The 18,786-nt window shown below is 27.2% G+C and overlaps 2 protein-coding genes across 2 annotated transcripts; one reads left to right on the top strand and one right to left on the bottom strand.

Annotated features, from left to right (window-relative positions):
- Positions 1–13,181: 13,181 nt before the first annotated feature.
- OCT59_028901 (uncharacterized protein) lies at positions 13,182–14,305 on the bottom strand (the record flags this gene model as incomplete). Its single annotated transcript, XM_025330810.2, has 3 exons — positions 13,182–13,416; positions 13,485–13,575; positions 13,651–14,305. 3 exons carry the CDS (start codon positions 14,303–14,305, stop codon positions 13,182–13,184), a joined length of 981 nt encoding a protein of 326 aa, XP_025168428.2.
- A 373-nt stretch (positions 14,306–14,678) lies between these two features.
- On the top strand, positions 14,679–16,964 carry OCT59_028900 (uncharacterized protein; the record flags this gene model as incomplete). The annotated part of the gene is made up of 8 exons (XM_025329483.2): positions 14,679–14,721; positions 14,811–15,039; positions 15,105–15,151; positions 15,227–15,532; positions 15,737–15,823; positions 15,984–16,232; positions 16,437–16,572; positions 16,640–16,964. The coding sequence occupies 8 exons, from the start codon at positions 14,679–14,681 to the stop codon at positions 16,962–16,964; spliced, it is 1,422 nt and encodes a 473-aa protein (XP_025168427.2).
- Positions 16,965–18,786: the final 1,822 nt, after the last annotated feature.

Here is an 18,786-nt window from a genome sequence, read left to right as displayed (position 1 = left end):
CTTAAATCACATCTACCTTTCTTATATTTTCCAAAAATTGGACCCCATTCTGGATCACTTATTACAGCACCACGAAATTTATTATTATTTATTCTACCAATTTTACCAGTATTAATATTTTTATAATCACCAAATGAAAATATAAAACTATCAGAAGTATTTTTCCAACCAAATCTATTCCAATCAAGTGGATTATAACCTCCAACTATTTGATCCGAATTTTTAATTTTTATAATTATAATATTTGCTCCTTTATTATCACATTTATTATGAAATGTTATAGGATCAAATCCATCCCTACTACCACGTAAAATAAGATTAAATTTATAATTAAATAAATATTTAGAATTTCTTTCTTTTCTATCAATCCAATTCGCAAAAAGTGTAGTATGTTTTTGATAAATTAAAACAGAATCAATTTTACATCTTGGTGTATATGTATCAAATGTTGGTTCATATTCGGGAACCGTATGAAATTTTAAAATATCTTCTCTTAATTCTTTAGGTAAAATTTGTTCAAAAGGTTTAATCTTTGTAAAATAATCATCAGTAGATATATCATAAAATCCAATCAAAGGTATAAATTTACGAAGGTTTCTTTCAAGATTATTAAAAGTTTCACGATTCCATTCAGAAATGTCATCATAAAGGATATTATTATTATCTTGTGATAATCCCCATTTAATTAAAATTTCCCAAATCTCAATTTCATCTAAATTTAAATCATCTTGTTTTAAAATAATTTCCAATAAAGAAGAAGGTAAATGAATAAATTCATCAGAATTAAATAAGATATATGGTTTAAAACAGATCATATCTAAACAAAATTTTTGTATTTTATTAAAGGTATTAAGATGATGAACCCTTTGAAGTATTTCAACTGAATCATATTGTAAGAATTTTTGATGATTTTTAATAAGAAAATTTTCTCCAATTTGAATTAATTCATTTAATTTTAAATCAACTGAAACAATAATAATATTTAAAATTTCATTTCCAGTTTTATTATTTAAATTAATTTTTCCCTTAGAAAGATACCTATTAAAGTGAATAAAAAAATTTTTTTTTTTTAAGATTCTTTTTTTTTTATTTTTTTAAAAAAATTTAAACCATAAACATATAATAATAAAATAAATATTTACTTGATAATAACATCAAAAATTTGTGGTGTAATATTTGGTTTCTTAATTAAATGTTTCTCATCTTTCTTTTCAATATCTTTAATAGAAAGTATTTCGTCAAAATAATCGGATTTTTTACGTAAAGTTTTAGAATCGGCATGAAATTCCTTAAAATTTGGTTCTTTTCCAACATGAATAATAACATCATATTTTGTATTAGTTTTATTTAATTTTTTGAATACTTTTATAAGCGACATTTTTTTTTTATTTTATTTTCAATTATTTTGTGAAGAAAAAAAAAAAAAATTTAGAACGAAAGTTTAATTTATAGAATTATTTGTTACACTTGCTCAATTGCTGTACTATGATCTGCTTAGTTCAGTAAATAGAATTCTATATTTGTATTAATAAAGACAAATTACGCCCTTATCTACTGCGGCATAAACGCATAAACGTTAATGTAACAATATTATAAAGATAAAAATAACAACAACATGTATTAAAATTGTTTCATCTTAATCTTCTTTTATAGTTATTATATAAAATTCTAAAAAAAGGTGAGCTAGCTCGATAAGCAGCCGAGCTCCGATCCGGGCTCCGGGCCGAGCTCCGCGAATCAGTATTCGAGTTGCACATCATTTCACCGCAGCTCGATTTTTTGCGTTCAAACCACCGTCCGAGTCTGATATTTAATGTATTTAATGCAACATAATTATCGTATTATCACAAAAATATGGTTAAAACTTTTAATATAAAATTACTGACATTTAATATTTACTACTATCAAAGATGCTTAAAAAATTTTTTGACTTTTGAAAATTTTTATAATTGTCAATATATCAAAATAAATTCTTAGGATATTAATATCAAAAATGAAAAATTTGTATAAAAATTTTTAACTTACCATTTCATTATATCAACATAATTGTTTTATTAATTTTAGTTTTAGCTTAAATGTTTAATTCAATATTTTTTTTATAAACACTAAAATGAAAATATAAAGTTATCTATTTTACGAATTACTCTAACCATATTTTAATATACTATATAACTGAACAATGAAATTTAAAATATGTCAGATCTTCGATAAGCAGAAAATGGATTTAGACCGGATAACTAATATGCAATATGATATTCTAGGATTCGTTTAGTTAAAAACACAAACAAATAAAAATTTTTGTAACTAAAATTGACAATCATATCCTGAAATGCATGATTTTGATGACAATCATACCTTGAATTGAAAAAATTTGGCGTATTTTTAATATTTTTATAGATTAACCATAATTCCCAATTTGGATGGACGAAAAAAAAACCTCGCAGATAATTTTATATATTGTTAAAAAGTATGAGTGAAACTAACGTTTTTTAATTTTTTTTTTTCATTAAAAATATTAGAAGTGGGAATCACCTTCCATTTTTGATCTAATTTTTTTTCTCTTTTTCGTAATAATGAAGTTATTTTTGAATAATTCAAAAAAATTTTTCTTGGAAATCACCCTCCATTTTTTCTCTTTTTGTAATAGTGAAGTTTTTTTTTTAGAAAATTCAAAAAAATTTTTTAAGAAATCACATTATATTTTTGATCTAGATTTTTTTTCTTTTCGTAATGATGAAGTTTTTTTTGGGGGGGGTTTTTTTTTTGAACCTATAATTGTTTATGAAAACTCAAATTTGATTGACTTTATTATTTCGATTGTTATTTATAAATTCTATCATATTGTATTGTACCTTTATTAATAATAAAATTACAAAAAAAAAATATAAGTAAAAAATTATAAAACCTAAACTTTTGACTTTAATCTGAAATTACACATTTTTTAAAAAATATTTCACGTATAGATACAGCAAATTTTGTAGTAAATGGAGGCTCACAAAATGACATTAACCTGTGCTACTGTTTCTTTGGATACTTTTATATTTACGTATTGTCGATCATATGTTGCAGGGAGCAAAATAATAAATCAACTTGTTAAAATTTTAATATTTTTACTATAAATTCCCTGATTTGGCATGACGAATCACGTGATTATATAACCTTAATTTTGGCCGGAACTATAAAATATTTAATTCTGGTAAAAGACAAATGGATGTTTCACGTGATTTATAGCAATCTAAATTTAAATAAAAATTTTGGTACATTTTAATTTATACCTCCAATGAGGGCTTTCTACGTAAGGTTATAGAATTCGCTTAAAAATCTGGTTTCTTAAATGTAAGTTAATAGATGACGACATGAATTGGTCACGTTATAATTAAAAATCACGTGACTATATTGTTATTTATTTTCTTTTTTCTATTTATACGAATGTATAATTATTAATTTTATTATTAGGTTGAATTTATTACAGTAGCCATTCGATTTCTGCATTTGTGATAGATAGATTTTAGTTAAATTCAGTAGTCAATCGTGATTTATTCGATGGTAACATTTATAATTTTCACTTCCTTGCACTTATTCTGAATATTAATCAATAGCCATTTTGATTATTTTTAGTAAAATACATTAAACAATATAATTTATTTTCTGTGGTCATAAATTGATTTTATTTACATGATTTATTTCATTTATTTCTCCTTTTCTTGTAGATCTTAGCGATATACAGAATGGTACAAGTCCGTGACTATCCGTGTTTTTCATCTCGGGAACTTTTTTTACAAGGTGTGAAATACTTGTGAAATCAATTAATTAATGCCGTAATGCCGGGCAAAAGTCCTAGACTTCTAAAACAATAGGATCATCGAATTCGTATTAAATTACCTGTAAAGGAATATAAAAAAAACCATTATTATACTTTTATAGTGATGAATTATAAATCAAATCAAATCAATTGTGAAACATGATAAATTTATCTTAAATAGATTTATTTTATTCTAGCAGATTCCAAACGATAAATTATTTAGAATAATTATTAATACTTTTTATTTATTGTTGGAAAAAATAAAATTTAGATTATCTGATAAATAAGAAAATTTCATGATTATGGCATTTGGCGTTCCAAACTGCATATTTTATTTTTTATTAAATCAGGTACCTTTTATCAAAGAAAGATTCATCAAATATGAACAAATTCAGATAAAAAAAATCAAAATTATTTTTTTTTCGAAAATGTCGAACATTTTTAAACATTTTATTTTTAAATATGACTAAATAGCTTGTTTAATTTTGTAAATATCAATATAACAGATGGTGATATTGGAAAGATTTTTATTAATACGTCATGTATTACAAAATTCCATATATTACAAAATTCCATATACTCACTATCTCACCATCTACTAATACAAAAATTGCTAATTCAGAATGCGATTTATAATATAAAAAAGTTAAATTTGACTTTTTTCAATCACAATAGCTAATAGAGCTAATAGATAACAATTGTTGTCGCGATGCTGTTTACGCGTTCAAAGTATAACCGAAAATTTGCGTAACAGTAATTCTAATATAAATACTCCCACAAATCAATTAATACATAATCATAATTTTTTTCAAATTCTTTTCAACAAATTCTTTTCAACTTTCAACTTTTTACTCAAACTTTTTTTTTATTTTTATTCGTGTATATTCAAATTTCTCACCTCTATATTGAATAAAAGTTTTTTCTTGTGTTCAATATGTTCAATATGTGTAAGTATAAAATTATTGAGGAAGTGTAGGTGATAAATTCTGGGAAGAGGAATTCGTTATATTCCTTCCTTTATCATAGAAAGCAAAACGTTTTGATGGGAGTGAACAAAGAACAACTAACAGAAAGTGTACACTCTATAATGGAAACAATGAATTTTGACGTTGGTAATTATCATATTCTAAAGGGGCAAGACAGTGAGTAAGTATTTTTTTCCATTGGTTAGAGTTCCTTTAATACCACATTAATGATCGATTTTTTTTTAGTTTTGTTTGGACATATACATCTGGAAAGTGAGGATAGTGCGGGAACTTTTACAACAAAGTGCAAAATCAAGACTTTGTTTTGAACAATATAAAGTTAAATTTTTTATCATCAAAACTAACTGGGTCAGCAGCTCCAACCGTTTAAGAAATCAGGAATGAAACATCAACTTTAACAGCTTCAAATCATCCATCAAAGAACTTATTTCCGATCATTCATTATCACCGACCGTCCGATCATCCATCTTCAGGACAAGCTTCTGATCATTCACAAGCCTTCAAAGTTCAAACAGACAGCTTCAGAATTGAAGTCCAATGACTTGAAGCTCATTTTCAAATATCTACAACTTATAATTTCGTAAAATTGCTTGCAGCAACGTAAACATCAAAATAGGTATTTTTTGCAACAAAATTAAATAAAATAAAATGTAATCGAACCTTTTATAACATTTGTTATTAATAATTAATAATTATTGCATATAAAAATCCCAAATTTTAATAAAGAATACTCTTAGAATTTGATGAATTTTACTGTTAAAAAAAAATTTAGAAAAAATTTAATTAAAACGCCAATATTTATCCTAAATAGGAAGCTAAGACCTTAAAAAATAATTTATCAATATTAAATGATATTTAGATCACCCCTTATAAGTTAATTTGAATTGGGTAACGAGAAATTATCGCTAGAATGATTTGATCGTATGAAGAATTTCGATCCCGGTTCGAAGCAACGGGCTGCTGTTGCTAGTATTTAAAATATAAAAAATCACATAAATCAAAAATTATTGACCTACCTTTTCTGTGCGATTTGGGTTCTGTCATTAAGAGTTTTAGAACGCTATACAAAATCCTACATTTTTATAATAACAATAAGTTTAAGTGAATTTTAATTTTATACACGAAAAACTTGTTTAAGTATCTTCTCATAAAATGATCTACAAATCTGTGTTACAAAATCATTTGCGAATCTTTTTTATTTCAAAGTCATATCCGATTCTAAAAAAAGTTCAATCTTCCCTTTTCACATGTTTTTTTCCTTTCCCTTCACTTGCTTTTTCTCTTCGTTCTTTCATTTTCCTTTCCTTCATTTTTCCCTTCCTTCGTTTTCTCTCCTCGTACTTTATTTAAAAAGAGCTGCAAAAAAAATAAAATTCAATACTCTATAACAAATATTTATAGCATTTCGATTTTTTTTTCATTTATTTTAATGAATATTTCTAATTATTCATTTTCTTTCTTTTTATTAGGTATTTTTTCGAGTAACTGAATGTGGAAATGGATAAGTAAAATAGGTGTTTTTCGAGTCTCTAATGGGAAATGGAAATGGGTAAGTAAAAAAAGACTAAATTTTTTTATATTTTAACGAACATTTCTGATTGTTCAGTTCATATCGGCTGATCAGAAAAGCCTCCCATAATTTTATATGCTAAATGACAATAAGTAACCCATCAGTTATATAATGAACCCATCAACTGAGCTTAAATATTAATTGGCTTGATTTTTCCAATCAGCCGATATGTTTTCATTTTTTTTTAGGTATTTTTTTGGTAAGTAAAATAAAAAATAACTAATCTTTTTTTTATTTTTAGCAAACATTTTTAATTATTCGTTTTTCTTTCTTTTTTAGGCATTTTTTGTAGTCTTCTCTGGAACTCACTTGGATCTAATGGAGAGGGAAGGTTTCCAGACACTTTTTGTTTAGATTTCAATTGAAACCAATAAGTAAAAAAGAAAAATTTTTAATTTTTAACTTAACGAGCATTGAACTAACTGTTTGTTTTTTCTATTTTTTTTTTAGACAGCTTACTCTTCAGATTTTCACTTGGATGTATAAGATTTCTAATTTTAGATTTTTTTTCGTTTTTTTTTTTAATTTTATAAACTGTTACTATAAACAGTTCGTATATTTTTCTTTTTTTAGGCAGCTTTGTTCTTCAGGTATATATACGTGTGGAAAATTTGATAATTTTTTTTTAACGAAGCACCACATTTTGTTAGGCAGCCTAAACATGTGGAATTTCGGTAAGAAATCAGAAGCGTTCTATAACTTTATTTCTTTAACGAAATATTTCTAATATTTCGTTCTTTTTTTAGAAATTTGGAACGTGAATTTCAAAGAATTTCTTTTTAATTTACTTTTTATTCTCTTCCTTCTTTAGACGGCCAGTTCCGGAAATTTAAAACTACTTTTAAAAAAAAGGTTTCTAAGCTTGGATGGGTATGTTTTCAAACACACTTTGGAAACCTGTTTTTCTTCAGGGAAGAGATATTACCAATTGCTTCTTTTGTTATTTTTTTTAGGTTTTGGGATGTTCTGAGAAAAAATAAAAGAACATAAGTTTCGTATGTATTATCACGAAACTTAATTAATATAACATTTAAAAAAATAAAAATAAAACTATTATCTTTATTTTATATGTTTTGGCAGTTCTGGTCATTCACGTTAGACTTCAAAGATTGGTGGCACGTTTGTATATATAACAACTATTATAGTACTACATATTATTTGTATTGGCAATATTAGCAATTTGAAATAATCACCAAATAATTAACTAAATAAAAGAACAATGTAAAATCAATTTGAAATCAATTACGATTTTCACATGAAATAACAAATAGAAACGTAATAAATGAAATGTCATTTTAAATACTTTTTTTTTAAAAAAAAATGAGAATAAATAATAATCAAATCACAATCGAATCTCAAATTCTAATATTCGATTTTCAATTGTTTTATAAATTTAAACTTAAATCTTTGTGGCGTAACGATTTGATTGATGATCAAACGAAATTTTTTTTTTATTCCACAATAAATAAATTTCAACAATTATTTCAATTTTTTGATATTTTTATTTTTTAGTTTTTTTTTTCACATTATTTACGAGTTTCTCAATAATTAATTTTTTTCATTTTTATTTTATTTTATTTTATTATAATTATTTTTTTTTTTTGGCAACACGTATTCTTTATTAAGATACATAAAAATCAAACAGAAAGAAATATGTAATATATATATATATAAAATAAATTATATTTATCCCTCTATCCACAAAAATTCACACTTCACTAAACAAGAAACATTAGTAACATTCTTTTTAAAAAAAATCAAAAGTTTCAAAGTTTAAGGCTTCGAAACTTACCATTTCCAAAGTCCAAACCATCCCAACGCGAAGTCGAAAGACCTACAAAAGAAAGAACAAAGTATTGTAGCACAATTTATTGTCTGCTATTCTTCTTGAAAATTAATTATTTTCATTCTCAGTTAATCTCTTTGTAATCGAATTTTATAATTTTTACAGTAAACGTAAGAAGTTTAAAGGCAGACTCTGATAGCGAAAGGAATAATAGTCAAAGAAGTGAGGCAGATTCGGATAGTGATGCGGATCCGGAATACGATGATTATTATGAAGAGAAACTTACTTAAATAACCGAAAATTTTCTTATAATGCCATGTCACACATCAAATTTATCAAATTTCGTTTTAATAATCATGGCAAATGTTTCAAACGTAAATATGTTTAATGTTCTAACAAATTGGCCAAACGATGCAACTATAGCTTTAATAAGGTAGATTTAATGTATTCACAACCACAGTATATTGCAACATGTAAGAAGTATATTAAACGAATTAGTTAAATAAATTTTAAACAATCATTTTTAGGCTTATGCAAGAATATGAAATACGAAGGGATAATAGACGAAGATAGAGGAGAGATGCTTCTTTATATAGTAAGTAAAGATCATACATTTGGACGGTATATACCATTCATCCTTAGTTAAACAATAGTTAATTATTTTATAATTTTAGGTGCTAGGCATGCCTAACGAAGTTAATATCAACAAGAAGAGTAACGAGAAGTTACCATTGTTCATAAAAGTTTAAAATAATTAAACATGCCAAATCTTATGTACCAGAAAACAGTTCCGATGACAAGTTATTAAAAATTTATCAGAACAAGAAGGAATGCAACAAATTTACTGCTTCTACTATTGATAATGACATATCAATCAATGTCTTATTGCCAGATGGGACAGAGTGGTACCTATAAGTAAACTATGCTCAGTAAGTTCTTCAAAGAGGTATACCTCAAGGGGAAGATGCCATTTACCCAGTGGTTGTTATTGAAGAGCATGTAATGACGCTCATCATAGTTTTTATGGCGTCCACACACGTCCATATAGGTGTTCAAGGGTAGCATAATTAACTGGGTGATAGTCCTTGCATGCTCTGAGATGATAATGACTAAAAATTTTTTTTTTTGAATTTTGTAGGGAATACTGGACATGGCCTGGAAATAGATGTGCACGAAAATTATTGCATTTGTTGCAATTATTCATATTGCAAATGCAAAGCTAAGAATCACCTTATAATATTATAAATGCTACAAAGGAAAAGGTGGTATATATAGAGCTAAAAATGGCATGACTCGATCAATAAAGTTTTAAGAAAAAGTATAGCGACTTCTTCAGATCAACAGAAGAAAGATAATAATGGTAAATTTTGAATACTTGAAAATTTTTCAAAGGTTTACTTTCGAAATGGAGAGACCAGAACACCTTTGGCTTTCCAGACCCATAAAAAAAAGTAAATGAACATTGGTAATCACTCACATTAAATTAAACTAACTACCTTGGGAATAGAATTAAATTATTATTTTACAAGAATTTTATTACACTATTAAATCTTATCACTATCATTGTTTATTTTGCTTTCTATACTTTTATAATTTAATGTATTAAATTAAATTAATGATCAATAAAAAACAAACAATATAATTTCTCTGAGTGTTGGAATTGTAAGAATTATCTCTAATAAATTTGGAAACTTTCTCCGATGTAAGGTATGATAAAAGTTATGATAAAATGGTGATAGACTTGAGTTGACAATGATGTAGATTCTATTTGGCGTCTAAAATTAGCACTGGGAAGGTATCGGACTCATTTTTATTAAAATTAGTAATTTTCGTAACAAAATAATAATTTAATAGGTTGCAAATGAAAATAGTAACATTATTACCAGCGATGTTTTAACTCCAGTGTATCGTTATTTAGTAGACGTAACATGGATAAATGAGAATAACCTTTATATATTAAAAGTAAGTTAACCAAAAATTAATTATAAATCTTCACAAGTAAACTCAAGACTAATTTAATACACATTATACATAGACCCAATCCATTATTTACAGAATTGAGCAAGAAACAAGAACACGAACGTAATAATAGCCAGCCATACAACTGTAAGCAGCCGAATTTCAACTTCGCATTCGACGAGTTTTATCAATTATCGTCATCTTTAGTAATATTACCTATGAGAATGGTATAATGAATCTGACAATACATCCAAAGTGTCTATATGGGAGTTAGGTCGGGGAGATCTGCACACATTTACTATTAGCTCTACGATTTCTTCAGGGCCGGCACTGTGTAATGCTGGTCGGCATTATCCACAAATGGAAGCGATCTACATGATTTGGCTCATTCTAAGCAAATAATCAGCCCTGACCTTTCTATGTATAGCTCAGTCCTGTCTATATCAGTAATTTTCGTCTCGAAGCGTCAATTGGTAACCTTATCGTTATAGTTTCTAAAAGTAGCATGCAACTTTTAATTCCTATATTATCACCTGTTATCGACTTAAAACTAAAGATGGTCATCGGTCCTAGAAGACCGCGGTCCTACGGTCCTACACCATAAAAAGACGGACCGGTCCGTCTTAGTGTAGGACCGCGGTCTTTCGGTCCTGTATCACATATAATAAGACCGTCGGTCTTTTTAAGGACCGCAGTCTTTTTAAGACCGATCGGTCTTTTTTCTTTTTTTGCAAATAAAAAAAGATTTTCTTCCCTAACTTTATTAGGAATAGCCTTGTTTTATAAATGAACACTAATTGGGATGATTTTTAATATAAATTTTTTTTTTACAAATCACCTGGATATCATCACAAAACGTCATGCAAAATTTAAAGCTTTGAGAAAAAATACTTCAAAACGCAATATCTCGCTATCCAGTGATTATAAAAGGATAATTTTACCACCATTCGAATCGTCTCGCTGCGGCGCGTCGAATGGTATCAAAATCATGATTTTAGAATCGATAAAAAAAAATTACGTCGGCAAAACTATTTGATAATAAATTCAATAATTACCGACTATCTATCGATCCTAGAAACATGATTTAGTCACCATTCGACGCGTCTCGCTGAGACGATTCGAATGGTGGTGGTTTCATCCTTTTATGATCACTGGATGACGAGATATTCCGCTTAAACGCTTTTTTTGGAGTTTCGGAGTTTCAGCGTTTTGACATGCAACTCTACAAGTGGGAAGAGTGATTGTCATTATTTATTGGTTTGGAAATGGCCGGTCTTTATATTATTTTATGAAGATATTTGTCAGATTAATAGGTTTATTCAATATAAAAATCATTTATTATATGAAGACCGGTATGAGGACTGGTCGGTCCTCAGGACCGGTCCTACTGCGCCACAAAAAAATGCAAGACCGCGGTCCGGTCCTACAAGTCCTGGGACCGACCGGTCCAGGACCGAGTAGGACCGGTAGGACCGATGACCATCCTTACTTAAAACCGAAGAAATGATTGATCAACAGAATAAACAATCAACTCAAAAATGAGTCGTAATTTAGGTAGATTTGATTTAAATTCCAATGCTATCATGAAAAAGCTTTGAAATTGGGCAGAAATTATTTTTTTTTCGATATTCAAATGCTGCAATGATGCTTTAAAACTTCTTTATAATATTGTAAATGGAAATTACATTATTTTTTTTTAATATATTAACAAGATTCTATAGTAAATATTTCAACCGTGTTTTTACATTTAGACGAATTTTGTTTCTTTCATTTAATTATCACCTGGTGATATGCCCAGAACATAAAAATGATTTAATGGAGACATTAGATTCACACAGGAAAAAACTTATAGAGTTTCTTAGTTATACTTAACTCAGATGCTTTCATCACGTCAGATACGTCAACAGAAATAAAATGTTACAATGATTTATTATCTTTAATACACGTCGAAAGAATGAGAAAAAAACAATTAAGAAAAAATTATCACTAAATAGAATATAAAGAGGAAAATAAATTAAAAAAAAATCAGTTTGAAAATAATAATATTATTATTATTAAAAAAAAATCAGGCTTGAAAAAAAAAATCTGAATATTTTAAAATAACTGACATTAAAAAAAACGGGCTTGAAAAAAAAATACAATAATTAAAAAAATCAAGATTGAAAAAAAAACTGGATTAATAATATTAACAAACTTTTTTCGTTAGAAAGATAATTAATTACACATGACCCGACAGCCAATCAAATTATTCAAATAATAAATACGGGAATAGATCAGGCGCAGACGTATCATGCCTTTCCTGTTACATAATCCACATAATTCAAGTTATTTAATTTTTTTTAATTATATAGATGATGCGAGGTTAATCCACTTAATGTTCACCATTATAATTGGCCAATATTAAAATCACGTGGATGAAAAATTTTTAAAAACTTGTCTATATGTACACATCTCAATAATCTCATGTTATTTTTAATATGATTAATATAAATAACAACATTAAAATCCATAAAATGACTAATAAAATGTCAAAATAAATGATAAATGATTGTATAATTTTATGTACGCCACGATTTAGTGAACAAAGTGAGGAGTAAATAAATCCGCCCGCCCTCGTGCCCCCGTCTCATTCAACAAACAATCAAAATTAAATGACTGAAATGATTCAAATGACAGATGAAATAGGAATAACGACAATGATTTATCAAACAATGGTAACGTAAAAGGAAGTTGGTGGATTTTTGTCGGTATTGTCCAAAAAAAGGAACGACCTTCATGATTCTAAACAAAACTCCGGACCGCCTAAATCCTAATTACTAAATGTAAATTACGCCAAAAAAAAATATTTTTAAATAAATTTAATCCTGGTAAGGCCATACAAATGATACAATAACAATGAACTATTAAAATTTCCAAAAAAACGTTTTCATTTGAAGATATTTGTCATTTGAAAAAAAAAATTTTCAAAAAAAAAAATTTCACACAAAAAACTATTCAATAAAAAATTCGTAATTGTATTTATTTAATAATACATAATCTTATAGGTGACATTCAAGAAATTTATGCCGCAGTAACGATCTAGACTTTATCATCGACTTTATTGTCTTCTATTAATAAATTCAAGAAACTGGTATCAAGATAATATTCTTTAAGTATATTTTCAATGCTTTGAACACGTTCTTCTAAAGTAACATTTCTGGTCCTTCCGCTAATAAATGGAATTGGTTCATAGTATTTAGTTTGGATTTTCTTTATAAGTCGTCTTTGATATCTTGTACATAAACAATTAAACGCATGTGTTTGCAAAAATCCCCTATCGAAAGGAATAAATTTTAATTTACAAATAAATTTATTAATTAATTGTAATTGTATTTAACTCACCATGGTGCTAATTTAGTTGCTCCAAATAAAAATACAAAGAACCCAGATAAAGAACTAAAGAATCCACCAACATTTGATATAATCGAGCCAACTAAAGAAAAGAATAAGTTAAAAAATTATTATAATTATATATTTGTTCTGAGAATTTATATAATTTGATAGTTACGATCATAATAAGATTCCTCTTGATAATAAATATCCGTTAATGTTGGTATTAATAAAAGAGTTGGCGCATTTCGAGTTGAAGCTGTTATATGTTCTGTATGTGCATTAAAGTCAACGAACTCTTTTACTTCTCCACCCGCAAGACCATATGCATAAATATCGACCATGTCTTTGCTAATTGTGATCGAATAATATACTACCATAGTTTGTTCACTCAGAGGAAGTGGTTGCCTAGTTGATAATTTGCGTGATGGATAATATTTGTCGTCTAATACAATTCCATCTAAATAGACTGCAGTGATAGGAGAATTTATCTTTATCTCTGTACTATCTTGAAAGTCAAAAGTATAATAGTTACAATTAGACATATTATGATGGTCATGGTACTCATCTAGTTTACAACCAACATTATAATTATAATTGTAAGTACAGTTTATAGGATATGATGAAGAACTACAAACTCCTACAATAATCTTAATATTTGCACTCTTTTGCTTACGGAAACTAAGATTTGGTTTAACAATCGAGTCAGAAAATAGTAAAAATTGATTATAAATATAAAAAACAAGCGTAATTACTAGTGCAAAAGAACACAATTTCTTTAAAAAAACAAAAGAAAATGGTTCAGTTGATGGTTTGTTTTCTGCAAATATCATTTTCTCTTGATATTATTTTATAAATATACAGTACATAAAGTATTTATTATTTCAGTCGAATGCGGGACACCTCATTGATTATGTGATACCATCGAGTTATCCTTTTTCCATATAAAATATATAAAGCAGATAATACAATATCAATTGAAGTGCACATCTCATCATGTTGAGTATTAAAATATTAAGAATGTTAAATTTTTTATTTATCTTATTAATCATCTTCGAAATTATATTTCTTATTATTTATCCTACAATCTGGCCACGTTTATTATGGTTCACGCTTCCATTTGTTTTTTTAACTGGCTTATCCGCGGTCTTTCATAAAACTATAATTCATGCTATAGCATTCTTAATCGTAAATTTTGTTCCAATTATGATAGCGCTTTGTAATATCTTCAAATTTAATTATTATTTTGGTATATATTTTTAATTATTAATTGTGTTTTTTATGAAAAGTGGTTCATTTAACTTGACTCTACGTCTTTTAAATATTAATTACGATAAGTATATGGTGATCAAATTTTAATCGATTTAAACAAAACAAATATCGAGAATTTACAAAACTTGACTGATGCATATGACAATTTTGAAATTAAGAAAATAAATGAAATTATTGAAGAATTAAATGAAAATATATCAAAGTATTATATACCTCAACATATACCTGTGGTGATAATTTTAGCAATATTTCAATTTACTTTTATAGCGTTATGTACTTTATTATTAAAGATAAGGTAGTAATTTATAATATTTGATTTTAATTAAATTTTTTAAACTAAATATAATTATACTTTTCTAGATCTTGGAGATGGATTAAGGAGTCTAAATTAAATAACAACAAGAAATGTATTATCTTTTTATCTGTTTAAAAGTTCTTTTAATTTAATAACAAATATTAATTTATTTTCTATTATGAACCAGGGGTCCATATTATTTATCAACTTGAGGGTACATTACTTTCAATTACAACTTCATTTCTTGGAATTTGGATATCAAAGATATACATTTTATATTATTGGCAACCAGGAGAAGTTTTTGGAGTAGTTCTTGGAGCAATTATTGATATATTCGATATCATTACAATTATTCCAATTTGTACGGTTTTCATAGCGATACAAAAAAATTCAAAAATCCTATATAGTTTATTTTATTTTGCAAGCCTACTTGAAATAGTAATTATAATTGAATTGTTGTATACGTATTATATTATTCTTTCTACACATAAAAGTAATTAATAATTTTTTTAAATTGAGAATTTTTTTTTTCAAATGATTTAAATATTAACTACATTTAATATTAATACATTCAGGTTATGTGTTTTATAGAGAAGTAATTATTATTGGTAAACAAATTCTATTAGAAAATTGTTTATATTTAAAAAATTGACTTTATATATACTAATAACTTGAATAATTATATCATCATATTCAGGTATACCAACTGTGTTGTTTTTAATAATTTTGAACGTTAACACAATTTTATGTCAGAAATATATTAACGAAAAAGTTGCTACACAAAGTGAGTAAAAAAAGGAAAAAATCCATGTTTATTAACGTTTCACATTATATACTAATTTACTTATTTATTTTATTATGTGGTTCAGAAAATAAACGGATTCTGATAAAGAGATCCATAATTTTTTTAAAAAAATCTTTTAAAAAATTTTTAAAATTTTTAGGGAAGGAACCAGATTTAGACTTAAACAAATTAAGTGTCAATGAATGGAAATTTGTGCCTAAATCAGAAATTTCATTATTGGAGATTGTAACCGTTAAAAGCGACAAAAATAACAAAAATAATGGGGCTGTAGGCGTTAAAAATGACAAAAATACTTCAAAAAAAGACCATAGTGTTGAAATTTTTTTTAATGCTAAATCTGATGTTATGATACAAACGAATTATCCTTTACCAAAAGCTCTTAAGAAAGGTAAGAATCATTAATTATCTGGAGTTTACTGCACAATTTTGTGGTAACCCATGCAATTTTCCTTCTTCCATCCACTTACGTTCCCTTTTATTTATTTTGTGACACGTGATTTTACTACGGTTTCCGTTCACCTAGTATATTATTATTTACTATTATCCAATTTTCCTTTACTAACTGTCACTTTCATCTCAAATATAATAATAGATACCTCTTCCATCTCTTCATCTCTTTCACCACCAGTCGAGTATTATTACTATGAAATTACAATCTTATCAAATCAAAATATTGATAAAACGATAATTGCTATTGGTCTTACTTCAAAAAATTGCTCAACAGACAAGTATGCATCTCAAGACATGAATTTTATATTTAGATCAAGCGAATTTTAACATATTTTTTTTTTTAAGATTACCTGGTTGTGACGCACATTCAGTTGGGTTTCATTCAGATGAAGGTAGAACATTTCGTAATGAAGGGTATACAGGTTCAAAATATGCTGAAAAATGGGGAGAAATAAATGATGTAATAGGTTGTGGTTATTGCCCAAGTATCGGACAAGTCTTTTTTACGATGAATGGTAAAAATTTGGGTATTGCTTACACCGGATTATTTCATCCTTGGTATCCTACAATTGGTTCTAACGGAGTTTGTAGTTTAAAAGTTAATTTTGGTCAAGAAGAATTTAAATATAAAGAAGCTAATGGTATGAGTGTTTCCGGAATGCTAGTATGATTAGGATGAACGCAAACCCTAAATCATTTACTTTTTCAAAATTTTGTTACTTTTCTGATGTCTCAATTATTAATTATTCTTGTATGAATTTCTTGTATCAATTTGATTTTTTAAAATATAAGTACTTTATTTCTTTTTACGATCTAATTTTTATTTTTACGACCTAATTTTTATTTACGATCTAATTTTTATTTTTACGGTGATAATTTTGTTCTTAAAAAAATTATAATTATTTATTATAGTGGACATGGTGCTTATTACTTTTTACCAAATAAGCTTAAAAAATATTTCATAATCATCATAATAATTATGTTCATATCTTGTTTCAACATTTCATCTATAAATCATTACTATCACTTTTATAACCATCGCTCCAAAATTAAACTCTAGTTACTATCGCCTACTATAGCTACTACAAACAGCATGATGTATTCAGTTTGATTTTAACTAAACCACTCACGTGACTTTGGCCCGCATTACTGCGTTAAGCACTAGCACAAATAGGATTTCACAAATTTAATGAAGGTCACGTGCCGGTGACCAAACTCGTGAATACGCACTTTCAAATCTTAACGGATAACGCTACCGGTCTCACTTTCGATATCGCAGACCGAGTGAATGATACTCCTCTTTTTAACTTATCATCAGATCACGGTCAATCCATTTCCTGACCTTACGAGCCTATTTTACAATTACGTCGGAAAAAAATTTATACGCGACCCTCTTCTAATCAAATATTTACAAAACTTTATCGCCAATCTTAATCGGACTACTTGGAAAGAACGAGCATCTCATTTCAAATCATGGGAAACATCACAGAATATCACTAAAAAGAAAAAAAAAGAATTACCACAAATTTCAAAACTCCTCCTCACACAAACGCTAATAGCAATTCTTCACAAGATAATGATCGGCGTCCTCGCCCACGACCTCGGTCACTCATACCTACTAACAGACCTTATCAAAAACCTCTTCTAAGATTAACGACGCATCATACATACGCTGGACTTCCAGCAATTTTTTACATTCTGGTGCTTGGGAAATTCATAGAGATAATTTACTTTTCGATAATGTTAATTTTTTTTCTTTTTTCTATAATATATCTTGTATAGTTACCTCCCTAGATAGATAGTTTTATTTTTAATTTTTATTTCTCTTTTTTCTTTATACTTTGCGTTCGGTTCGGGCCCTTCCCTCAGGGAAGGTTCGTCCAGGTTCGATAAAATAGATAACCAAGGTGACACTGTCAATTCTTGGCGGTTTGGTTCACGGTTTTATAGAAATTACTTTCGGTTCTATTATATAGTCTCCATGTAATTTGTACCGTGGCCTAGTTCACGTTGAAATAAAAATAAAAATAAAAACAAAATTATTCTTTATCTCAACGTAAAATCTTGTGCACATTTTCGATTATATTATTATGTAGTAACCGCACATTACTGCATCAGCAACTTTATTTATAAATAATAAATAAAAGATCCGTAAACGTCATTTCATTACTCATTTAAATGTGATATGGTAAGCGCTATAATTTTAGCCTTCATCATGAAATGACCAAGTGACAAATGAATTAGAATAATGACCATATCATTTGAATAATCAAATGGCCAAGTCATTTACTAAATATTGTAAACTCAAATAAATAAATACTACTAAAGGAAGTTCGGATTTCATGATGTAATTTGAACTGCCGGTATTGTATAAAGAAGGAACGATCTTCATGATTGTAAGCAAAACTCCGGTCCGCCTTACAAATTTGCTGAATGGAAATTACGCCAAATTTAAGTTCAATCCTAGTAAGGCCATACAATAATAATGAACT

Source organism: Rhizophagus irregularis, chromosome 8 (genome assembly GCF_026210795.1).
Source record: "Rhizophagus irregularis chromosome 8, complete sequence".
Taxonomy (NCBI): domain Eukaryota; kingdom Fungi; phylum Glomeromycota; class Glomeromycetes; order Glomerales; family Glomeraceae; genus Rhizophagus; species Rhizophagus irregularis.
This window is presented reverse-complemented; position numbering and strand designations above follow the sequence as displayed.